Genomic DNA, 27,097 nt, shown 5'->3' with positions numbered 1-27,097 from the left:
AGTAAGAATCAGTACAACCAGGTGAGGTAAAAAATATTATATGACCACTATAATCCAACCCCTTTCAACAAGAAGAAACTGCTATCCTAACATTGGAGTATAAGTTATGGGAAAAAAACTTTACTCTGTGTGCATCATCTGCACTCAGCAAGATTTCATTTCCAGCTTTGGTTCACGCCTATGGTCTACCATCTGCCATGTCTCAATGTTCCGCCACAATATCCACAACATGGTGGACCAGAAATGGATTATTCCTATTCCATTCTGAAATTAGAAAAAGTTTTTCCATTTTTGCCTATCTTTAAATCCTACTCATGCAATGATGTATGCAAATATAGTGGGTGCACTGAAGGCACTATCTGCACTACCTCAGAGCAGATCATCTGCCCAAGTTTCTCCTGTACATTTTGTCTATATGACCTACAAATCCATATCTCAGCTAAGGGCAGTAAATGTGAAAACACTGCTGTGAAGCTTTCGCCTTTGAAATTTTAAAGTTCTTAAACATTTTCTATGAAGTTTGCTTTATTAACAATATAGATGTTTGCTGTACTTGATTTTGAGTAGATATGAAATACCAGAACTGGCATTGCAAGGTGAAAATACTTACAGATTCCTTATCCGTCTGTAGCCTTTCAAATCATTCTGAGTTAAGTTCATAAAATCTTTCTGATTCGCAATGTATCTAAAAATGAGAATAAATAAAGATGTAATCTGAATAAAACAATATGAGTATATATATATATATATATATATATATATATATATATATATATATATATAGCTATGCAGCTCTGTACATGTATGCAAATAATACCCACAGACCATGCATTTTAACATCAGTCATGCTTAGATTACTCATGCATATAAGAAATGACTTAAAAGCAGGCTGTTATGAAACAAATTATAGGTCAACAGTTTATATATTGTCTAAAAGCAGATTATTATGAAAACACAATATTTTAGAAGTTTATTGACAGAATAATGCATTGAAGTGCTTTTTGCAAAAAATTCTTGTACTATAAACTGCAAAATGTCACATTGCAGGAGTTAAGACCATCTCTGCCAACAGACACAGAGAATTCCGGGGAAAAATGTTATAGAGAATGTTAGCCAGAAAGTGAAGAGGTCTTACAGTCTGCTTCAATACTGTTCATAATAAAATTTAAAACATTTGTGCACATGGGGATTTATAAAAAACTACTTTCCGTATAAAAATGAGCTGCTGAAGTAGAATATATAACTTGTACAAACCTCCCTTTTTCCACAAAAAGCCGTATAGTTCTACAGAAAAGTTGCTCTCATAGTTTGAAGCTTTTCAACAACTTGTTCATAGGTTCATAGGTTGGTACTAGGCTATCAGCCCTAGGGCTTATACAAGCCTAGCCATAACAATTCCCTGGATATTTCTTCCCACAATATTCACTTCCCTGGACCCCTGTCTAGCAGGGCAACTGACATGATCCCCGGGGTGAATGTCCTATCTCCCATCCAGTCATCAAGGTTCCTTTTGAAGAGGGCCAAGGAGGCACTCTGCTTCACATGTATGGGCAGTCATTACAACTTGGAGTGCTTCTAATTTGGACTACAGAACTGATTGCTGGAAGTCTGCCATTTCTATGCATTTCTGTACTATTGCTCAAAAAAATGACATAACCCTAATCTGTACTATAGGTTCACAAGTTAAGTACTAGGCTAGCTGCCCTTGCAGGTATTTTAAGCTTAGCCCATTTCCGTTCGGGTGCTTGAACTAACCTATCTCTTTTTGTGTTAGATTGGCCTTACCCATTTCATATTTAATAATTATATATTACGCTAGTGAGAATAATTGGGATTATACCATAAATACTTCGAGGGAGCTGCTTCTGTCCAGTAGTAGTACAGGGGACAGTCCTGGGGTAAGTTTTCTGATTCCCATCAATAGATCCAAGCTCCTCTTGAACATGTAGAGGGATGAGCTTTGTTATGCATGGATGGGGAGTCTGTTTTAGAGCAGTGGTATCCTCTGCAAGAGATACCTTCTCCTCCAAACCCTTCTGTACCAGTAATAGTTCATCCTATGGATGAATACATATTTCAAAGGAATGGCAATAATAACAAACCAAATGTAAAATAAACATAAAAACTACATTCCTCTGTAGTGTGTTTTGGGTGTTTATGGGGACTGTGCTTATTAATAGTAAACTAGGTGATAACCAAATCTCTGCAAAAACACTTTTGACACTACCTAGTTATTAGCTAGTGTGCTAATCAAAAAGGAACTATCAATCCCACCCCCACAAACAGACACACACACACACACACACACACACACACACACACACACACACACACACACACACACACACAGCATGGCTTTAACCACTCAGTCAAATACATAAAGGACACACAACATCACACTTTTGACTATTCACTCAAAACACTACTGCTATATATGCATCACGGGCTTTCAACCATTTGCACTGACCAACAAAGCCTGAAAGCACAATACACATTCATCCACTCCAAACTCCACCTGAAAAAAACTTATTACACAATCGCCAGTCTCCATACCCAAAGATCTCACCACTTCTCTTTTGCACACATACATTGCTGAAATGCAACTTACATCTTTCTTTTTGTATGTTTCAAAAAGAAACAGTTATCATAGATGAGTTAACCTAGTCCTGACAAAGCAATGATCTGCATGTGCACACTCTTGTTGAATTTATAGATACTTAACCAGTATATTTATTTAATGAGAGTGTGATTTTGATGACTGGGACTCAAGTTGTGAAGCAATCATATGGCATGCAATAATAAGACAGACAGCTGTTTATCAGTGTTTATGAAATAATCAGTAATAGTTGCACCCTTTCAAATGCTGTCACTATTGTTTTATAATTGTTAAAACATGGCTCTCAACATTATCAGCTCAAGATCTGTGGGGTTGGCATAATAAGGTCTTCACTTCATAGACACAAGGGTTTGATTCTGACCTTGGCCTATTGGCTAGGCTTAAAATAGTTGGTCAGGACAGTTAGGATAGTATTCGCCATAACCTATGAATCTATAAAAATTCATATCGGAGAAAGAAAGAGCATCACAGTTAAAGGATGAAACATTGAACTTACATAGCACAAAAACATGATATAAATAATCATAAAAATGCCAACCACACTTCCATGATGGCAGCTAGAACTTAATAATTCATCAGACTCTTCTTCTAAAATATAAGGCACTTATCTTTTTCTTATCACAAATCCAGAAGACACCATTGCCTAATAACAAGTAATACATATTTTGGGAATTGGCATGCTAGGAATGATTCAATGAGACAGTTTAATCCCTTATTTTTTGTCTTGAGGACAAGTAAAATTAAATTGCCTGGCTTCCTTTGAGGATTAAATCCCCACCACCTTCATTAAATCCTGTTACATCCTCTGCCCTTGGTATGCACTTTTGTAACAGCTTTAGAAGGAGATATGGACCTCAAAATTATGAATTTACATTCCTATATTATTATATTATTCTTTGTGATTAAATATGAAATGGATTGTTGTTTTGCAAGGTCTAAACTGGGATCTATTAACTCATAGTCCTCCCACAAACATACTGGCTTTACATGTCTACATTAACATGGAATACTATTAGTGATTTTCAATAAGCATAAGTATAACAGCACTGAATAAATGTTATGTGCGATACAATTAGTGATTCACATTAAGTATAAGTAAAACAGTGAATGAAAGTTATTAGGGATGCAATTAGAGATTTTTATTTAGTGTAAAAGGGATACAATTAGTGATTTTCATTAAATGTGAGTAGAAGAGCATGGAATAAAAGGTATGAGGATACAATTAGTGATTTTGTATTAAGTGTAAAAGGGATATAATTAGTGATTTTCATTATGTGTAAGTGGTACAGCACTGAATAAAAATTATAAGGGATACAATTAGTGTTTTTTTTATTTAATACAAAGTATAGCAGCACTGAATAAAAGTTATGAGGGATACAACTAGTGATTTTCATTAAGTGTAAGTAAAACAGCACTGAATAAAAGTTATGAAGATACAATCGGTCATTTCTATTTAATACAAAGTATTACAGCACTGAACAAAAGTTATGAGGTATGCAATTACTAATTTTCATTGTGTGAGTAGAACATAAGTGTTGAGTAGAACAACACTAAATGAAAGTTATGAGGGACACAATTAGTGAATTTCATTAAGTGTTAGTAGAATGACACTGAATAAAAGTTATGAGGATACAATAAGTGATTTTTATTAAGTATAAGTACAACAACACTGAATTAAAGTTATTAGGGATACAATTACTGATTTTCATTTTCATTAAGTGTAAGTAGAACAGCACTGAATAAAATTTATGAGGGATACAATTAGTGATTTTCATTTAGTATAAGTAGAACTACACTGAATAAAAATTACGAGGGATTCAATTAGTGATTTCTATTAAGTGTAAGTAGAACAGCACTGAATGAAAGTTGCAAGGGATACAGTTAGTGATTTACATTAAGTATTAGTAGAAGAGCACTAAATGTTTGTCTTTCGGCTTTTTCCTGGTAAGGGGTCGCCACAGCAGAACTCTGGTCCACTAATGATTGGCAGTAGATTTTTACAAAATGCCAAGGTGCCAGCTCGACGCCCAACCTTCAATGAAGGCACACCCATTTACACACGCATGTCTTTCGAACGCTACCCAACCGCGGGGAGGACATGCAGACTCCACACAGAAGGCACTCCCAAGTCATGCCAAGAATCAAATGGGAGAACCTCTTGCTGTGAGGTAACAATGCTACCGCCATACCACCACTAAATAAAAGTTATAATTAAACTGGCAGCACAGCTGCAACCATGAAGCTCTGCAGTTTGGAGAGTTATATGTTTTAAGAAGTTGCTTGTTTAGATGAACATTCAGGAAACAAATAGGGTTATCTCATAAAAAGCACATCTATCTTAAACTTCTGACAATGAGATAACTTTAGACATAACACTTGTTTCTCTTTAGCACTGTAATAACAATAATTATTCTGTGCAATGCAGACATGTTTTACAGTCCTTATTTATCAAAATCAAAGAATAAAAAAGTCGCACAGATAAACCATTTAGCAAAACCTGGAATAAAGCCCCAGCCAAGCTAAAATGTTCACTATGCAATACCTTCAACCTCTGTTATTGGCTGCCAATGGGATACATGCAAATGACTTCTTAAGTGCATACCAGTGTTTCATTTATATGGCTTCTGAAGGACCATAAATTTTTACTTTTTCAAGACTTTATTGGTGCATTCAATCCAACTCTTCTAAAACCAGGGCCCTTATTTAAGAAACTTGCTACGCGAATAGTTGAGTGAGTCCAGAACTTTTGTCATCTTTAATATTATGATGAAAATATGTATTTTTGATCCTGTGTTAATCCACCTGAAGCTGGTACATTTTGCTCATTGTATACCATTTTACCTGTTTTTCTTATTCAGTCCTTATTTTACCTGTTTACACCATCTGTGTTATACGGTCTGCTTGTTTTTGTTCTATTATAATAGAACTCCTTTATGGGCATCTGTTGACACCAATCTCTCAGTCTCACTTAAGCCTAAACAAGAATCTTGATACAATAAAATTGCCAAATTTGCAGCCATTTCAACTGATTTCATCCATCACTGCATTCCATTTACAATCTCTTAAAATGGCTTGAGCTACTTCAACATCCAACCTATGTACAACTTCAAACTGCCCATAATATTGTTTACAAACCAACTGCCTGCCTGTCATACTCCCTATCCTCCAAACTTGAAATCTCACTAGATTGTTACAAACTGGTGAGAAACAACTTCACACACTACATAAACCCAAAAATTCAGCTAGCAAAAGTCTCAACTCATTTTCAGTAGCAAAGGCCTAGAACAACCTTCCTACTAATATCAGACTTAACCCTAAACATTATACTTTTATAAATGCTTTAAAAGAATGTTCAAGTAAAGCATGGATTTGTTCTTGCTCTAAACCAAGCTAACACTATGTCATTGAATATATCCGTTACCCCTCAACTTCCTTTCCTGTATCTCCAAACCACATTAAACTTTACCACCTTACCTATATCTCTAAATCAGATTTAATGTATACCATTTTTATATACCCTTAACTTCCATTGCTGAATCTCTTTAACTACTCCCTTTCAGCAAATCTTATCTAGCCTTTAATATCATAATGCTAAATCTCATGTCTTTATTCCCTTCCCATTTTTTTCCTCCTCTTCCTCCTCTCTGATCTCCTTTACATCCACATCTCTTTTCATAACTCCCAACTGACATTGATTTTCCTCTCTGACTCTAGTCACCTTCATTTCTCATCACTACCAGTAAATCTAGTTTTTCTCGTTGAATTTATTCCCCAAATTTAATCTCCTTCCTTTTTCAATAAACAGTATATTAACTGATTATTAAAGTATATTGCATATGCACCATTCAGTATCTGCATTATAATTAATAATTAACTTATTTTTATTCTCTTGTCCTTCCTTTGGAGATTAATCATACTTGTCTTTATATTATTACTCATATAATCAGATTACTACCATAAAGATTCCTTTATGAGCAATATGACGACCCTATTTGGAACTATATATATCAATATATGTTTAGTATTGTATATCAGTGTATGCTTAGAACTATATTCTGTTTCATTTTTTAACAATGAGACCGGTGCTTGCCTATTTCATGGGCCTATACTTCTTCCTGCAGACAAAGCAGAAGACTATGGGTTATATGACATCTGGACAGAGGAAGGAGGACAAGGAGACATGGTGGTGGCATGAAGAAGTACAGGAGAGTATACAGAGGAAGAGGCTGGCGAAGAAGAAGTGGGATTGTCAAAGAGATGAAGAAAGTAGACATGAGTATAAGGAGATGATGCGTATGGCAAAGAGAGAGGTGGCGAAGGCTAAGGATAAGGCATATAGAGAGAGTTATATGAGAGATTGGACACTAAAGAGGGAGAAACGGACCTGTACCAATTGGCTAGACAGAGGGACAGAACTGGGAAAGATGTGCAGCAGGTAAGGGTGATAAAGGACAGTGAGGGAAACTTACTCACAAGTGAGGAGAGTGTGTTGAGTAGATGGAAAGAGTACTTTGAAGGGCTGATGAATGAAGAGAATGAGCGAGAGAGAAGGTTGGATGATGTGGGGATAGTGAATCAGGAAGTGAAGCAGATTAGCAAGGAGGAAGTAAGGACATCTATGAAGAGGATGAAGAATGGAAAGGCTGTTGGCCCAGATGACATACCAGTGGAAGCATGGAGGTGCTTAGGAGAAATGGCAGAGGAATTTTTAACCAGATTGTTTAATGAAATTTTGGAAAGTCAGAGGATACCTGAGGAGTGGAAAAAAAGTGTTTTGGTGCCTATCTTTAAGAATAAGGGTGATGTGCAGTTTAGTAACTACAAAGGGATAAAATTGATCAGTCACAGCTTGAAGTTATGGGAAAGGGTAGTGGAAGCTAGGTTAAGAAGGGAGGTGATGATTAGTGATCAGCAGTATGGTTTCACACCAGGAAAGAGCACTACAGATGCAATATTTGCTCTGAGAGTGTTGTTGGAGAAATACAGAACAGGTCAGAAGAAGTTGCATTGTGTCTTTGTGGACTTAAAGAAAGCATATGACAGGGTGTCTAGAGAGGAGTTGTGGTATTGTATGAAGAAGTCAGGAGTGGCAGAGAAGTATGTAAGAGTGGTACAGGATATGTACAAGGGTAGTGTGACATTGGTGAGGACTGCGGTGGGAGTGACAGATATGTTTAAGGTGGAGGCGGGATTACATCAAGGATCAGCTCTGAGCCCGTTCTTATTTGCAGTGGTGATGGACAGGTTGACAGATGAGATTAGACAGGAGGCCCCGTGGACTATGATGTTTGCAGATGACATTGTGATATGTAGTGAGAGTAGGGACCAGGTTGAGGAGACCCTGGAGAGGTGGAGATATGCTTTAGAGAGGAGAGGAATGAAGGTCAACAGGGCTAAAACAGAATATATGTGTGTAAATGAGAGGGAGGGTAGAGGAATGGTGAGGATGCAGGCAGTAGAGTTGGTAAAGGTGGATGAGTTCAAGTACTTGGGATCAACAGTTCAGAGTAACGGTGAGTGTGGAAGAGAGGTGAAGAAGAGAGTACAGGCAGGGTGGAATGGGTGGAGAAGAGTGTCAGGAGTGATTTGTGACAGATGGGTACCAATAAGAGTGAAAGGGAAGGTCTACAATAGGGTAGTGAGATCAGCTATGTTATATGGGTTGGAGACGGTAGCATTTTTGAAAAGGCAGGAGTCAGAGCTGGATGTGGCAGAGTTAAAGATGTTAAGATTTGCACTGGGTGTGACTAGGATGGACAGGATTAGGAATCAGTATATTAGAGGGTCAGCTCAGGTTGGACAGTTTGGAGACAAAGCATGAGAGGCGAGATTGCATTGGTTTGGACATGATCTGAGGAGGGATGTTAGGTATATTGGGAAAAGGATGCTAAGGATGGAGCTGCCAGGTAAGAGGAAAAGAGGAAGGCCTAAGATGAGGTTTATGGATGTGGTGAGAGAGGACATGCAGGCGGTTGGTGTGAAAGAGCATGATGCAGAGCACAGGAAGAAATGGGAAACAAATGATCTGCTGTGGCGACCCCTAATGGGAACAGCTGAAAGAAGATGATGATGATGATGACTGATACTGCAGGGCAGCACACTGGGAGTGCTGCACCCCTGAACCCCAGAGAGTGTTATCCTTTGCACATGTTAAACTGAAGTCCTATCTGCCTGAGTTGGTCTTACCTCAGGTGGATGTAAAAATCCCACAACAATTACAAAGAGTTGTGGAATTTTCCTGGTGCCATGGCCATGGCCAAATTTCCCTTAGTCCATCTGAAAACCATTTCATGTCTCCCTGAAAACAGAGAAAATAGGCGATAGAACTGCTGTGGCAAACCTGGTCAGCAGAACATCAAATAAAAATAAATAAAAAATGTGTCAACCCAGAACAATACAGGACCAAGTGCATATATGCAGACACACACACACACACACACACACACACACACACACACACACACACACACACAAAATACAGGACCGAGTGCATATATACAGACACACACACACACTCACATGCACAAATGCACACACGCACACACACATGCACACGCACACTCGCACACACACACGCACATGCACAGATATGCACACACACACATACACTCATACACATACACGCCCACACACACCCACACATGCACACACACGCACACACACACACACGCAGGCACACGCACGCACACGCCCACACACACACATGCACACACACACACACACACACACACACACACACACACACACACACACACACACACACACACACACACACACAAAAACACAGACAGACACACACACACACACACACAAACACACAGTGCTTTATCATACTGCTGAATCTCAGTAACCTCAGTATCTCGGTGGAAGCTGCTCTTTAGTTACACTTTATTAGCTGCTTAGGACTGTTACTAATAATTTGGTTCATTAGTTGCAGCTATCATTACACATGGCAGAAAACAAAATATTCTCTATCAAGCATAAAGAGAAGAAAGAAAATACAAAACCCTTACATTTGGACAAAACACTATAATCATTCCATCTTCTCCTATAACAAGTGAGAACAAGATGTTGACAGTCTAAAGCAGCATGTGAGAAAAAAACAAAGCTCTTTCTGAGAGTTATGACAGTGTGCTTTGCCCTTTTGACATTACAGCAGCAGGACAGAAGGATAATGGCTCCCTGGAGGTATACATCTGACCAGCAAGTGTGCAATAAATTATTCCATGGCATAAGTAGACATATGCTTCATACACAGAGAGTGCCAAAGAATCATTTACTAAGGGAAGAGGTTGCAACTCAATCATCGCAAAGAAATAGGGTAAAATGGAGTCTGTAGCAGAAAATATGAGTGTGTGTGTGTGTGTGTGTGTGTGTGTGTGTGTGTGTGTGTGTGTGTGTGTGTGTGTGTGTGTGTGTTCATGATAAAAAAACACAAAACGAGGACTGGGTCTTCCATATGTGTGTGTGTGTGTCTGTGTGTGCCCGCTCACTTGTATGTGCATGTGTTATAGATATACATTTAGATATTCATGTGTGTTTGTGAATGCATGTGCCTCTGTGTAGTTATATATGCAGTAAAGCCTGACAGACAAAATATTATTATATTTCCTTAACAATTTCCTTTGAGAATATGAAAAACAGAGCCATCTATGGTTCCAAGTAAATACTGTAAATTTTAAAATTGGATTGTAGCTATCTTAGCTTTCCCAAAACCAAAAATAGCTTTAAGGTGCTATATCTTTTTGTACTAATATGCCTTTAAACTCTAAATGATAACTTTGCCTTGCCCCCTACCACCTGTTTTTCCTAATAGAAAAAGATAAACTAATGTTAGTTTGCAAATATAACTGCTGCAGATATTTTCCTGTATTACAACCTGAAAATCACTCAATGTCCACTTAGCAAACCGGACAAACATTGCAGATGGTCTAAAATTTATCTAAATGATTTCCTACACTCTCTTTTAGGTTTGCGTCTTTTCCCAGCATAGTCCTGCAATAAAAATAAAAAAAACACTGTAAAATACCATGAAGAATAGTTTCCAAATATCTCTGCCTTCAAGAGTTATCAGCACAGTTACTCATATAATTTGCTTTATTTGTTCCTTTCTACAGAGATATCAGAACAGAAGATAGTTGCAAGACCCTAACAGTAAACACAATGCAGCACGTTCAATAGTAGAGAAGGCTCCTTCTCCAAATTTTGGATTAGTTTTGGAATGTTGCATTGAAAGCAATATCATTTGTAAAACTGAGGCAGTGAGTCAGCAGAAGCAGTTTATGTGAAGTTAATGCACAATAACCATATTCTACAGCTTATAAACTATGAAGCAAAAAAGTAGTAATTCTGTAGTTTCCTTCTTGCGAATATAAAACAGCAAAATTCTCTGCTTGATGTCAGTGCTAAAAATCTATATATTTCTTTCATTATAAGTTGTCAGCAATCAGCATGATTAATTTAAATAAGACAGTAGGAAAACAGAATTTTCAGAATACTGCTCACTCAAGCATGTACAACTAAAATATGGTAAGGCTGAAAGAAAATATATTTTTTTTCTTTGAGGAGTGAGTTGAAGTCCCTTGCAACAATCACGCTGGCACAGACCCCTGAATCGTCCTAAAACCTGAGACAATTACATCACAATATCCGCAAGAAATGTACTTTTTTTTCAGTTTCAGAACCAACATTTACTCTATGACTGCCAACTTTTGCTAGGATACCTTCTCAGAAATAGCATTTGTAGAATGTCATTTCGCTCCCTTGTTTTCATACTATATTGTTAGATTAGATAGCTCTTTAAGAAGGCGTCAGTATTGCAGGGTAAGTAGAAATATAAAAAAACAACAAAAAAGCAACGATGCAAAGCAGACTTCATTGGTGGATATTGACAATTTATCAATCTAGTCTGATAATTATACTCCCTAATTTATAAGCTACTGCTGCAGATCCTTTTTAGTTAATATCCCAGGACTTCCTAAATCTCTGTTTAACATCTTTACATCACTGGCTTCCATCATTAAATTCCACCTACGGTTTTGATTCCAGAATCTACAGTTCACCTGAAACATTTATATGCATCTAAAATGTATCTCGTGCATCTTTCTTCAAATGTATACATGTTGTGATCCCTTACACTGTTTTCACAATTTCTTTCCATTTGTCAATTTCTTTGCATACTGAAGGATATCGATGATTGTACTTTGTAATCTAGTGGTGGGAAACACTATTGTCTGCAAAGACAAAAGTGTAACTTCCTTTCATCTACTGGACTGGGCCCTCAATATTTATCATAGAATCCCCTTTACCAACTCTCTTTCAAGTTTGTTCACACTGACTACCTCCCTCAGATCATTTGATAGGCTCCTCTTCAGATGTCAGCACTCAAAATGCAGAGTGCTGACAAATAGAAAAAAGACCACAATTTATGGAGAAGAGTGAATATTGAACATTCCTCTTTTCTTAAAAATGTCTTTTCTGCAATTGGAATGTCCCCTTGTACCCTTCAACAGAGCTGAAAGACCCCCTCCATACTTATATATATCAACTCTAAGAGAAAACTGAATATTCTGATAAATGACAATCTCTGACTTAATACGTAGAAGTCCATATGTTCGGCCATTTAGTCTTAGCATTACAAGACTCACTAAAGCAGGTCCCTGTGTTTCAAATGGTTATTCATATCATAATATTAAGGTCTTGCTCTAGTTTTGTTATTAGTTTATCAACTCATGTTATGTAGTCCTCCTATATATCTTGCACTCACATATACAGCTCACCATTTATGTATCTGTGCAAACCCCCTTATTATCTTATCTAACCACCTTTCACACTGACTCTGTTACAGATAAGATGTAATTTGGAAAGAGGTGTACTGCTCTGTCTTGCCCCTCTACAGTATCAAATAAAAACATGTGTGGGGGGGGGGGGGCAGTATCACAGCCTGATCCTATAGCAAATTATTTGTAACTTGCTTTTCTTCAGCATGGATGCCGTTTATTATTACTCTGTTTCCTTGATGTTTAGTCCATTTTAACCCAAGGATATCACCACTGGATTAATTCTACATTTTACTAACTTACATGTTTGTGCAGGACTGCATGAAATACATTTTGACAGTCTGCAAAGCCACATGTAGAGTCACTCTCTTATTAATCATTTTGATTCATTCAAAGTCACTGCTAATTGACATGTTTTGACCTTCGTTCTGTGAGATTACTGCATGGATGCCTATCTTGATTGGTTTCAAGCTACTAAGTAATTATTTCCTTTGTAAGTAGTTAAGTTACATAATGTCTGCAATGACTACAGATATGCTGACTAATTGCTCTGTGCAGTTCTGTACCTCTCTCCAACTTGGGCTAAATGGAATTGTAACTGTCTTCCTCTGATCCCTGTGGGCCTTACAATCTCCTCATGATTTGATAAAGACAGTCACCGTGCTATAATCAGTTATTTCAGAATTATATCAGCAAATACTATTGGACTCCATTCCTTTGCATAATTTTATTTATTTATTTTTATTCAGAACTTGCTCTTGTGTGATGACTGACATAATCCATTCACTTAAAAACAAGTTCTGAATAAAAAAATAATTCATAGAGTTGCTATGACTTGGGAGTTGACTTACTAAGAAACAGAACTATCTCTACTGGAGCAATCTAAAGCCAAACTACAGGCAGTAATGGCCTCCCTATTGAGGTGTGGTTATTGACTAAATAACAGATAATTATGGCCTAGTAGCAACTTTTTAATAATGTTTGGAGAGGGGAGGCCTGCTTTGTATATAGAGCCTCAAACCCCTAACATCAGGTAGTCACAGCTTTTCATTGGGGGACCTTAGACTTGGAAATAGCTCTATATGCAAATGATATTATAGTATCTTTGAATAGCCCATTAAAAGATGAAAGATTATTCAAAATGTTAGAAGATTTTGGTGTGGTCTCAGGTTACAAGGTTAATTACCTTAGATTAAGTTAATAGTGATTAACTTAAGACATCTGGATTTGGATTAATTTAAGTCATAGGGATTTGGCTGTGGCTTGAAACCCAGAATGATGGGTGTCTGGTCCAATGAAATATCTAGGAATTTGGTTGGGTAGAACTTATGAAGAGTACAGTACTGTCTCTTAATAAGGTATCGCAAGGCATTGATATTAACCTATGGAAAGCTCTAAATTTGTAGCTTGATCAAAGGTTTGGGTGGTTCATTGGTGTGTTTTGTCTCACCTATTGTAATGGATGTTGGATTTCTGGACTCCTGTTGAGAAAAGTGATTTGACTAGGATAAACAAATTTGATTCTGGAATTCATTGGGCGGGTAATAAACCGCGAGTAAGCTGGGAGAAACTAATTCTTCCAAAAGAGTGAGGAAGTTGACACTCTCAGATATGGAGCGTTATTAGCTTGCAGTGCTTTATTCCTTTCAGGTTTCATTGTTCTACTCCGACCCCAGTTCCTCTACATGGGCATAAATACTTTAACAAAAGAATGGCTGGCTACTGGCACATGATGTTCTTGGTGTCTTCTGGGGCCACAACACTAAACAAATCTATTCCAAGCTTTTAGATGTTGTTAGTATAGGGATAGGCAAGCATTTTGGGAATGGTCCTCATGAGACTTGAAGGGAAGATATTCTCAGTATCAGTTCACCTTTAACAGCCAGTAGAGGAAAAATTGCGGCTCCATTATGGAGTCAGTTGCATACTAAAGTGAAGTAGTGGGAGCAGTTAATTACTAACAATTTTAACGGACTGAGAGGAGTCCCAGAAGAGATATGTGTTTTTGCTAAGACTATAGTGTAATTATCTTGCTTTGAAGGAGGAGGGCAAGAAATGTCCTTGAGTTACTGTGACAGAAGATGATAGGCCAGCTCTGATACATTGGGTTACTTATTAAAGAAATAATGGTTGGATAGAGCATTATCTCTCAGGTATATAGGTCTCTACTAGACCTTGACAAGGGAACAACCTTGAACATAGTAGGTAATTGGAGCACAATGTTGGAGAAAGACGATACCCCCAGGTAATGGACATTTATTTGCCAGTCCATGCCACATGACACCATTTTGAGGAATTAGATGAATATAAGAAAGAGGCTGATCATTTTATAAGAATAGGATTAGTGGATGAAAAGGGCCTCAGATTATATAGATGGCTGCTGGCGGTTGATTTGGACTAGGAGATCAGAGACCCAAAATAAGTAATACTGGAACTTCTCTTGCTTTTAGATAAGAGCACTTACCGAGTTATAGAAAGATGCTAGAAAAGTAGCTGGCCAAGATTTGACTGCATTGGCTGAATTGTGGACGACAGATGAGGATATGCTGTCTGGTGAAAAAGGTAGAGCAGGAATATCCCAATGGACTTCTTAGGACAGATTTAAAGGAAACATGAATTTTTAAGTTTAAAGTGGTGCACTTCTAGGGGTTGTGTTTGTGTGTGTGTGTGTGTGTGTGTGTGTGTGTGTGTGTGTGTGTGTGTGTGTGTGTGTGTGTGTGTGTGTGGGTGTGTGTGTGGGTGTGTGTCTGTGGGATTCAACTTGGATTATAATTATTTTATGTTTTTATGTGATACCTGTTGCAACATATAATGCAAGAAGTTATATTTTCTCATTTGTACAATATCTGTCTGGGACTGGATATGTTAAATTAGTTCTGATGCTTTTCATGAGTTTTAATAAAAAACAGAAATCTGTGGTTTTAAAATTTAAACTTTGTTGATGAGTTCAATCACAATAATTTCCAAAAATCGTGCAACCCAGGTAATGTTCCAAAGCAACAATCCTTTATTTGTCATAGACAAATGATCCTCAGTAACAAAAAAATCAGAAATATTTTAACAATGTTAAACATATCAGCTTTTATATACTTAGAAGTAGGTATGGAAAACATACATATTGTTTAGTTTTAAACCAGTGTGTTCATGGCAAGCAATATAAACAGGGCCTTAAAAGTACATTTTATAAGAGCAAGAACCCATCGCCATACATTACTACTGGTTAGATTAAACTAAATCCTAGTAAAGGAAAACACCACCTATTTATTTCCAACTCATATTCCAAGATGAGTTATTAAGAAAAGCATAACATATACATAAAAAAGATATACATAAAAAGACTTTTAACTAAAATATTACAAATGCCTATCTTATATTATCTTCCAAATAAGTGAATTGTATATTATGTTCTGAATATGTGAAAGTTTCTTCAGTCCTGTAGACATTTTTTAAAATGCAATCACAATTCTGTACTGCATCTCCCTGGCTGTGGCTGAAATGAACTCATAATTGAGCATCCCACTACCCAGTCATCTTCTTCCGGCTGTTCCCATTAGGGGTCGCCACAGCGGATCATCTGTTTCCATTTCTTCCTGTCCTCTGCATCTTGCTCTGTCACACCAACCACCTGCATGTCCTCTCTCACCACATCCATAAACCTTAACTTAGGCCTTCCTCTTTTCCTGTTACCTGGTAGCTTCATCCTTAGCATCTTTTCCCCAGTATACTCAGCATGCCTCCTCAGCACATGTCCAACCAATGTAATCTTGCCTCTCTGGCTTTGTTTCCAAACCTTCCAACCTGGGCTGACCCTCTAATATACTTATTCCTAATCCTGTCCACTCTCGTCTCACCCAGTGCAAATCATAACATCTTAAACTCTGCCATATCCAGCTCTAACTCCTGCCTTTTTGTCAGTGCCACTGTCTCCAACCCATATAACATAGCTGGTCTCACTACCCTCTTATACTTTCCCTTTCACTCTTACTGGTACTTGTCTGTCACAAATCACTCCTGACACTTGTCTCCACCCACTCCATCCTGTCTGTACTCTCTTCTTCACCTCTCTTCCACATACACCATTACTCTGAACTATTGATCCCAAGTATTTAAACTCATCCACCTTCGCCACCTCTACTCTCTGCATCCTCACCAGTCTTCTATCCTCCCTCTCATTCACACACATATATTCTGTCTTAGTCCTGCTGACCTTCATTCCTCTCCTCTCTAGAGCATATCTCCATCTCTCCAGGGTCTCCTCCACCTGTTCCCTACTCTCACTACAGATCACAATGTCATCTGCAAACATCATAGTCCACGGGAACTCCTGTCTGGTCTTGTCTGTCAACCTGTCCATCACCATTGCAAATAAAAATGGGCTCAGAGCTGATCCTTGATGTAATCCCCACCTCCACCCTAAACACATCCGTCACTCCCACCACAGACATCACTGCTGTCACACTACCCTCGTACATATCCTGTATCACTCTTACATACTTCTCTGACACTCCCGACTTCCTCATACAGTACCACAACTCCTCTCTAGGCACCCTGTCATATGCTTTCTCTAAGTCTACAAAAAACATAATGCAACTCTACCCAGTGAGCAAACTAAAAAAATAAAAATATAAATCTTTCTGAAATTAGAGTGTGAGATTAAACTTTTAAGTAAAGGAATAAAAAGAGGAAAAGGAAATCAAAAGTAGATAGAAGAGAAAGGAGCAGATGAGTGAAGCTGGACATAGAAGGAAAAAGTATAATCTGATCAAGAACTTAAAAACTAATGCTGTTTCTGTGCTGGGAGAAGGTGGTTGCTTCATCTAAGAATGTTCTCCCCAGGTGTTATGGAATATGGGAAAATATATAAGATAAGTAAGAATTGTGCATTAATTATAATGATCACCCCACCTCCCTTAATCAGGTACATTTGAATTTTTTTAGCTAGATGTGGTTCATGTCTTTTTTAAATGACATAATATTACAGTTGAATGCAACATTTGTGGCCATGACCAAGACTAAGGAAATGTATATCTGAATGGTTGACTGGCAGGACACAGATGATTGTGGTGAATGGGGCAAAGTCAGGACTAAGGCAAGGGGCTAGTCGAGTACTTCAGGGGATTGCTTTGGAACCACAACTCCATAGTATGTTTCTCTCAGACATGTCTCAGGGAATAGCAAACAGTACCAGTCTCCTCTCTGATCACACTGATAGGTACAGCACTGAAAGATAGGGTGGGGTGGGGGTCTAGTGAAGGACTTGGAAAGGCTGAACAAGTGAGGTTCAATACAGACACATGAATGAAAAGTACAGCATTTGGTCCACCACAATCCTAGTGTGAAGTATCAGCTGAGGAGAATGTAACCAATGGCAGCAGAGCAGGAAAGGGAACTGGGGTTTGGATTGGATCACTGGAAGCACAGTGGGAGGGCAGGAGTAACAGCAAACAGAATGTTTTGGTCTATCCTTGCAGAAAGACTCCAAAAACAAAAAGGTAGTGCTTCTGTTCTACAGGGCCCTAACCGGACTGCTCCTTGAGCACTTTGTGCAGTTCTGCAGACCAAATAAGGAAAAGGGACATCAATCTGCAAGAAGGAATCCAGGGGAATGTGACCAAAAAGATCCATGGGGGTTGAGCAAAAGGAGTTAAACTGGAAGCTAGAATAGCTATGCATCAGCTGAAACCAAGAATGATGGGAGGACATATATTGGGGTATAAGCTCATGTCAGGGATATGAAATTGTCATTCTGAACAAGAGGAAAAGAAAGAAAGGAGGGTTTCCAGCAGCAGATCGCAGGGGCAATTTATTCCCTTGCTTTTCCAAGGTATTTTTTGTTAATAAAAGTGGTTGTAGAGCTATAGACTGAACTACCAGAATAGAGGCTAATATCAAAGCTACACAGATATTTGAGAACAAGTAAAAAAGAGTAAAAGAGGAAGACATGAATGGAGGGGAAGAGTAATGCTAAATGCACTTAAAAAGCAGACTCGGTAGGCCTGCTGTCTTCTTCTGTTTTTAAGCAATGTTACTATACAGTAATGTACATTTACACACTTTATGAACTGTACCCTGATGACTTGATCTTATAATGACTCTCACAAGTCCTGCTCTATATCAATATTTACTGCAAAGTGTTTAGTCGGTCCTACGATTTTCTCTGTATCTCATTTAAGATAATTTTTTTTTTGGGGATTAAGCCTATGAGCTGCTGACCACCTGCTTTTGGTAGTCCAAGTTTGATTCCTTTTGCCACAATTTGCCTAATATGGGACTTTGAGCAAGTCATTTAACCAGACACTGCTTCAGGCTGAGTCTGAAAATGGTCCATGTAGATTAGTGTTCTACCCCAGTTAACAAATACAAGTAAGTAAATGAACTAGACTGAAGAGTTTTTTCCACTACATCTATCTTAAATGTATCTGCTATGTGAAGATGGTGTACCCCCTGCCAACTCTACACTTTCCATTGCAATCCTATTATAAATGAAGAAAGAATCGCCTGATGACACATGTAAATCCACATTTTGTGAGGGAGGTCAAGCCTCCCTGCCACACCATCCTAGTGGCACTTCATCTTGCTATACTTATTTCCCCCAAATATGCCATCTTCATGTTATCTCAGCAATGGGAAAAGAGTAATATTCTGCAAGTGGTAAAACAATACTTGCACGCACTATCATTTCACAGTATGACATAAGATACAAGATCTGAGACAGGTCACCTCAGGGAAAGACAATAAAAGATATTACATCTGACAGGATTAAATGGTAGATGTCCCACTTCAATATATACTGTTTGTGGTAAACTACTTGCCATACATGAAGAACTACACTATATCTCAGAGATAATGCAGTGTGTATATATATCCCAGTGGTACACTCCGCACTATACTTGAAGAACTACAGTACATCTCTGAGATAATGCAGTATGTATATATCCCAGTGGTACAGTCCTTGCTGTACATCAAGAAATACACTGCATCTCAGAGATAATGCACTGTGTATATATATCTCACTGGTACACTCCTCGCCATACATCAAGAACTGCATTGCATCTCAAAGATAATGCAGTATGTATATATCCCATCGGTACAACCTTCACTGTACATGAAGAATACACTGCATCTCAGAGATAATGCAGTGTGTACACTACTCACTGTACATGAAGAACTACACTATATCTCAGAGATAATGCAGTGTGTATATATCCCAATCATACACTCCTTTCCATACATCAAGAACTACACTGCATTTCAGAGATAATACAGTGTATATATATATATCCCACTGGTACAGCCCTCCCCATATATGAAGAACTACACTGCATCTCAAAGATAATGCAGTGTGTATATATCCCACTGATACACTCCTTGCTGCACATGAAGAACTACACTCGCTCTCAGAGATAAGCAGTGTGTATATAGCCCACTGGTACACTCCTTGCTGCACATGAAGAACTACACTCACTCTCAGAGATAACGCAGTGTGTATATAGCCCACTGGTACACTCCTTGCTGTACATGAACAACTACACTGCATCTTAGAGATAAGCAGTGGGAACATATCCCACTCTACATCTGGCACATTCAGGGTCCCCACAGTAGCAATCACATTCTATCACCGTTCTAAGTATTGGTTTTATTCTGCATTGCCTTCTTTTTAGATTACAGTGGAAATCTACAACATTGCCTTCCTTGAACCTTATTGGAAAAATATGAAGATGCATGTTTATCACTATAGTAGCTGCTTCAGGTGGAGAAGCTTAACAATCTTGAGGCCTTCTTCATAAGTGTGTGTGAGGTTTGGTACACTGACCAGAAGATGTATGCAGTGATGACAATACTGCAAGCACTGTATCAGACTGTTAGTGAAGGGGTAGCTGAATCACAGGATGAAGTTCTCAGTTTTCTAGCAGCATATGTTCCCATTCTCTGCTATGGTCACGAGATTTGTGTAATGACTGAAAGGATGAGTGTTCCCATTCTCTGCTATGGTCTTGAGATTTGTGTAATGACTGAAAGGATGAGACCATAGATACTAGTGACACAAGTGAGGTTATTTTGCAGGGTAGCTGTGCTCGCCCTTCATGACAGAAGAAGGAGCTTGGCAAACTACAACAATTTCAAAATCTGATTTGCCCTACCGGATGTAATTTGCCATGGTGGGTGGAGTCACTTGAAGTGGTTTGGGCACATTGTGAGGCTGTCTCTGAATGTCTCTCAGTAGAGGTGTACCAGAGCACAGCCCACTAAAAGGAGGCACTTGGGCAGACTTAGGATAGAACAGAAATATTATTCCTCACAGCTTGCCTGGGGATGCCTAAGAACCCACAGAATGAGCTCAATTAATTGTTGTGTCTAGGGAAGTCTTGTCTACCTTACTTACCTTACTGCCACTGTGACCGCCACCAGGAAAGGTTATTCTAGAAAGTCGATGGATTGGTAGAAAGGCAAGCAACTAGTTAGAGGAGACCACATGGTGTTATGCAGTATTACATATTGCCAACCTCAGCTGTATTTCATTAACATGGGACTCCACTCTTTGTTGCTCATTTACATGGCACTCTTGTGTTAGGCTGCAGTTTAGCAACTAGATGTCTGCATGTCTTTTCCCTGATTGCTTTATTACTGTTTTGCATATATGCTGCATTTAAAAGCTGCATGTAATTTGTATTGAGGCTGGTGAGCAACCAGAGGCAAGGCAAACATTTACCTTCCCATAATAAGACCCTAAGCACTGAAGACACTCATACTTAAGATCCATTTGTCCAGTTTGTTTTTAAAATATTGATTTGTTTTTGCTGACAGTTATCTCAAGGGAATGACTATTACATGCATTTATCACTCCTTGGACAGCAAGAAACTTGTTCTGTTTATTCTGTACTTGAAGCCAAATCATCTCTATACATTTTCTTTGCTTCTACCATCACATTTCAGTAAACAGACTGTAAACAGCAACAGCATTCAGCAAAACTGCAATGTCATCTGCATCGTTATACTTTTAGAGAAGTAAGGTTTAGAGATCACAGTCTGCTTTCACATAATCTCCGTCTCTTTTCGAATTTACTAATCTTCATTAGATTATTATTGTCATATGCTGTCATTCATTTTTTGTAGGGTCTAAAACTGTGAAATGGAACAAGTCTGATTTCTGTCATATAATATGTCATCCTTTTAGTGACCCTTCTTTTGAACTCTTCATTCTATGATAAACACATGTGTCAGTACTGGATATGTTGGGTGTATCTCTACAATTTTCCTAAAGTACAGAGTTTGTTTTCCCTTATAAAACATTAGAATAATATTTCATTGTAGATGTGCAATCTTCATTTTTTCAGAGAGGTTTGATAGTCCTCTATCATTTAAGGTTGTTAAGACTAACTGAATGTTTTCATATTGCCATATGCCAAATGAGTGTCATACAGGGGGATGCAGCCCTAATGGCCACCTTCCACTTAGTGGGTCAGGCACTGGAACAAGAGGGATAGGGTGAAACTGGGATGCTGATTCCAGTTTGTGTATTCTCAGTGATGGGAATGGTGGTCCCAGTTGGCTGATTGCAAACAAACAAACAAGCAGATGCTTTCAAGGGACTGGACCTGGCCAGGACTACAAACACAGACTTTGTTCTACCAAACTGGTGATGGCACCATCTATATGACATGTGTGCAGAAGCAACCACACACTAAGGGTGGGTTTGTATGGTTTTCTGTGGTCACATAGACACTCAAATCAGTCTCTAAAAGGCAAGGTTAAGGCCATAAGCAGGAAAGCCATGATGGCTTGTCAAATGATGGTCTCTTTAAGTGGCTGATATCACATGGAAATCAATAGGTCAGAAATATCTTCCACCATAAAAAGAATGTCTAGGTTAATGCATCATGCAAGGAATCACTGATCACGAGGCAACAGTGACCCAAAACATTTTATTTTTTTAACATTATTGACAGCTTTGAAAGCCACATTGAACATCCTATCTGATATTTCAGACATAAACACTAAAAAAGTATGTATTTGCTAAACTCCCTTTGCTTCAAGTTTGTCATACATATATCACCAGTTTATGATCACTCCTACAACTTTGCATTCCAATTAATTAGCAGTCCTGTTGTGAACTATACATGTACTTTTCTTTCTTTTAATCTCATTACTGTTTTAACACAGTATTTTTTTCATTTACTTTGTGAAATTATGAAGGAAAACAATATTACACTTATTTTTATTTATGTATGTAGTGTGTGTGTGTGTGTGTGTGTGTGTGTGTGTGTGTGTGTGTGTGTGTGTGCGTGTGTGTGTGTGTGTGTGTGTGCGTGTGTGTGTATGTGTGCGTGTGTGTGTGTGTGTGAGTGCGTGCGTGCATGCGTGTGTGTGTGTGTGTGTGTTTGTGTGACTCTCCCATTAATGTTGTCCATTGCACAAGCAAGTATATAATTAAACTACATTTTATACTTATCAAAATATATTGATACTGAGTATGAACTTATCAATAATTGTACGTTACTGTGGTGCACAGTTTGGGAACTTTAACCACTGCCGTTGTAGTTTCTGTTGCAGTATTTTCAATGATTCACTGTGTGCAGTCCTCTGACAGCTTAAGTTCTTCTCTGTGTGAGTATATTTCACTTTTGAATCTGCTTCTTCAGTTGTGGAGCTAGTACACATATATAATGGGAGAATGGGGAAGCTCCCCCATGTAGATGCTTAAGTCACATTGATTATTTCATGGTGTAAGTGCCTGGAGTTAGTAGATAAAAATAAGATTGGATGGGGGTTGCTCTCACATATAGATGCTTAAGTTACATTGATTACTGGTGTAACTGCCTGTCTGGTGTGCATTTTGCTGTTGACAGTCATAGAGTTCTTTCTTTTTTGAAGTTAGAGGTATTGTCTATTTATACATAAAGTGTTTGAAAGTAATGGAGTTAGGTCTGTGTAAAATTATGCATGAAATAACTATGTTTTTGTGCTTTATTATTTTCACTAACAAATGGTTGACTGCATTAAGTTCCAATGATTTCCTGTGTTTAATGTATTTTTAGATAGATTTATTTTTGATAGCTTTCACTGTATAACTTTATAAACACACTGATATACATCAATTTATTTACTGTTCCTCTGCCTTTTTAAAGTCTATTTACTTGGTAGCTCAGAAGGTATTTTGAGATGTCTTGTACTGTGTCCTGGAAACTCATCATTTTTTGGCCAGATGATCTTTATATATTTATTGTATTTATAATCAGAGTAAGGTAGACAGCTCCATGACTAATGTGTGAATCTTTTTCGTGATTGGCACTCATCTTACGTGTGACCACAGGAAACCACAATTGTTAAAAAAAAGTATGTCTGACTAGTAAAAACATGTATGCATCATAACTATATATATATATATATATATATATATATATATATATATATATATATATATATATATATGTGTGTGTGTGTATATGATTAGTGTACACATTAGAATGTTGTGTTGGTTGTAAGCCTAGCACTAAAGGCAGGATCCTATGGACCCTTCTCAATGTTTCAAAAACCTTTAGTACTACAAATCAAAGGAATCTGCCATGGTAGACTCAGAAATCCAGTGAAATAGTGTGCCACGGCATTATATTACAATGTTTTCCAGATAATTAGTCTACTTTGCAGCACCTTGGCCAGCGACAATGTGGCACGTGATCACTAGAGAACTTTTTAAAGCTATTTTTTTTTATTCATTTGTTTTGTACACACACACACACACACACACACACACACACACACACACACACACACACACACACACGCACACACACCTGTAATACCTAGCAGAAAAAAATGACGATAATTGATAACCATGACTCAAAGTTTAGAACAATTTTAGAAGATAGACAACTCTCACAGTAGTAATACATGTATTACAGTGCAGCTGGAGAATACAGGTTGCCTGAGATAAGGAGATGATAAGGGTTCTAAACACTGCAACAACCACAAACTTACATCAGACATGGACCTTGTCAGTGCAGTGATAGTCTTAGTTGAAAAGATCTAGCCAAAACGTGTTATACTTTAGTCATCAACAATGCATTTCTCTGATGCCTTTTAGAATAATGGAGGAAAAGCAAGGCCTTCCAGTTTAAAAGAAAACACTGCTGATCAGTGCTTTCTTATATCATATCTGCTCCTTGAGATTGACAAACTATTATCAACAGCAATCTATAAGATATCAGCATGGATTATATTATCAATAAACTGTAACTTAGGCCTTGCCAGATGCTTTAAAATATTTAAATTCATACAAATTTTTTTATCATACAAAAACACTAGCAGTGCTGTATTGCATTCCAATAAACACCATATGCTGCTATCTTATTATTATATTATTTACTGACTATAAAAGGAGTCACTAAAGTTTGATATCTGAAGTATGTATAAATAAATGCTTAGTTATTTATTGTATTATACACTTTATATTAATACCCTGTTTTGTTTAGTTTTTTAATGTGATGTTCAGTTTATACTTGAACATATATGCATCTGTACTTAGTTAATTGAGCTTAATTAATGATGTCATTGATGAGCAGCTTCCTGATTGGATATGCAGTATTTTAAATTTCAGAGTTTGTGTGGTTTTACTAGAGTCTGATGAAGCAATTTGCTATCTATCGTGAAAGCGCTTACTTTCTATAAATCTTTTATTGTTTTAAACAGCCGTGGTCAGTTCGCTTTTTCTTTTCTTTTTACATGGATGCTCTGAGGTGAAAACTGAGCATTTACCCAGCCTGGATATTTTTTTCTTAACAAATATTTCAGATGTGTCCTGGTCATTATGAACTGAGACTGTTTCTAAAACATAATTGTTTTCATTGCCTTTCTCATATCTTATGAACTCAGAGTGTTTCTAACATGAAAGCAATGTTTTTCTTTGCCGTTCTCATATCTTCTTTGCAGCCTGCCTAATCATAAAATCCCAGCAGCAAACTTTATGTTGGGTTGGTAGCCTTTGGTCATCTTAGCATATAGCAGTAAACTATAACTTCTAACAGTCTGAAACTCTGACTACTGTGCACCTGTCATAATACAAGGCTGCAGGTGTAGAGAACAACAAAACATTGAAGCTCAAATATTCTATAAAATGGTGAATGGAAATAATTTAATGCTATGTATAATATTCCTTCATATTTTCTCAAAAACAGTAATGTTACTTTAAAGTTAGAAATCAGACTCAACACTATGTATCTTATTTCTAAGTATTGGCAAACATATGCTATATATCTTTTATTCTGCTGAGAATGCATGGCATATGTTTAGCAGTTTAATACTAAAATAACTATTCTTGTTAACAAAATTGCCACTGACTCTAAAGACAACCACAAAGCATTCTATAGCTATGTCAAGAATCTCAATGGCAACACTCAGATCTGCTCTGAGTTACAGCACAATGGCACTAAATATACAGAACCAACTGATATTGCCAACATCCTGGCAGATATGTTCAGTGCTAACTTTACCCCCCTGTCATCCCCTAAAGGGCCCATCTCTATACCAGAAGAATGCAAAGTTCCTGTAATCACGGCTGCACAGGTAAAAAACACACTATCCAAAGCCAAGAACACAGCATCCATGGGACCTGATGACATCCCAGGCTGTGTCCTACATGAACTACAGAACGAACTGGCACCCCACCTAAGTACCATGTTCAATCATAGCCTCACCTCAGGCTATGTGCCCACTGAATGGTGTACAGCGACAGTTATCCCACTCCACAAAGGGGAGCCACCACAGACCCTTGAAACTACCGCCCCATTAGCCTAACGAGCCTGGTCTGCAAGGCTATGGAATGTATCATCATGGAACCTATAAACAATGACATTGGTAATCTCCAAACTCAGGACCCCACCCAGTTCGGGTTTGTAAAAGGCAGATCATGTCTCCTAAACCTGATAGACTTCTGTGAAGTAGTCACCAAAGCCGTAGATGAGGGTAAGGTGGTTCACACAGCCTATCTAGATCTCGCCAAGGCTTTCAACACCATCCCCCACTCTGGAATTATAGATAAACTCACTAAACTAGGTATAAATCCCTATGTCATAAGATGGGTTGCCAACTGGCTCACTGACAGAACCCACACTGTGAAAGTAGCAGACTCCAAATCCAACTTCAGACCAGTGACAAGTGGAGTACCACAGGGTTCAGTCCTGGGTCCTCTCCTGTTTGGTATCTACTTCTCTGAAGTACAGGCCAACACAGAATGTCTTTGGCTAACAAAGTTCACAGACGACTGCAAACTAGGAGCCATAATCAAAACTCCAAAAGATGTGGACATCCTACAAAAGGGCCTCGCTGAGACAGATGCCTGGTGTCAAAGCCATGACCTCAAGCTCAATGCCAAAAAGTGCATTGTCATCCCTTCTGGTAAAAACTCAGTACCCATGAACTACCACCTAGGTGGTAGTCTACTTAACACCAAAAGTGTGATAAGAGACCTTGGGAAACAGGTGGACAATAGTCTCTCCTTTGATAATCACATCGCCACAGTAGTCAGGAAATTCTTCTACGTGGCACACCTCATCACAAAAGGTTTCTCATCCAGGAAAAAAGAGGTAATTGTTCCCCTCTACTCGTCACTCATTAGACCCGTTATAGAGTACAATGCCCCTTTTGGTATGTACCTCACAAGACATCTACAACAATTGGAAAGGCCACAGAAATACCTCACAAAGAG

At 38.0% G+C, this 27,097-nt stretch overlaps 1 protein-coding gene across 1 annotated transcript in view; it reads right to left on the bottom strand.

Moving 5' to 3' along the window:
- Positions 1-27,097, bottom strand: part of NTRK1 (neurotrophic receptor tyrosine kinase 1) — a 921,476-nt gene that overhangs the window by 828,027 nt on the left and 66,352 nt on the right. The window contains exon 2 of the mRNA XM_044079803.1: positions 611-685. Within this exon, the coding sequence (XP_043935738.1) occupies positions 611-685 (75 nt within the window). The remainder of the gene's footprint in view (positions 1-610; positions 686-27,097) is intronic.

The sequence above is a fragment of the Protopterus annectens genome, chromosome 8.part0 (genome assembly GCF_019279795.1).
Source record: "Protopterus annectens isolate FY-2018-M chromosome 8.part0, PAN1.0, whole genome shotgun sequence".
Classification (NCBI taxonomy): domain Eukaryota; kingdom Metazoa; phylum Chordata; order Ceratodontiformes; family Protopteridae; genus Protopterus; species Protopterus annectens.
The sequence above is the reverse complement of the archived record's forward strand: the minus strand, read 5'-3'. Positions and strand labels throughout refer to the sequence as shown.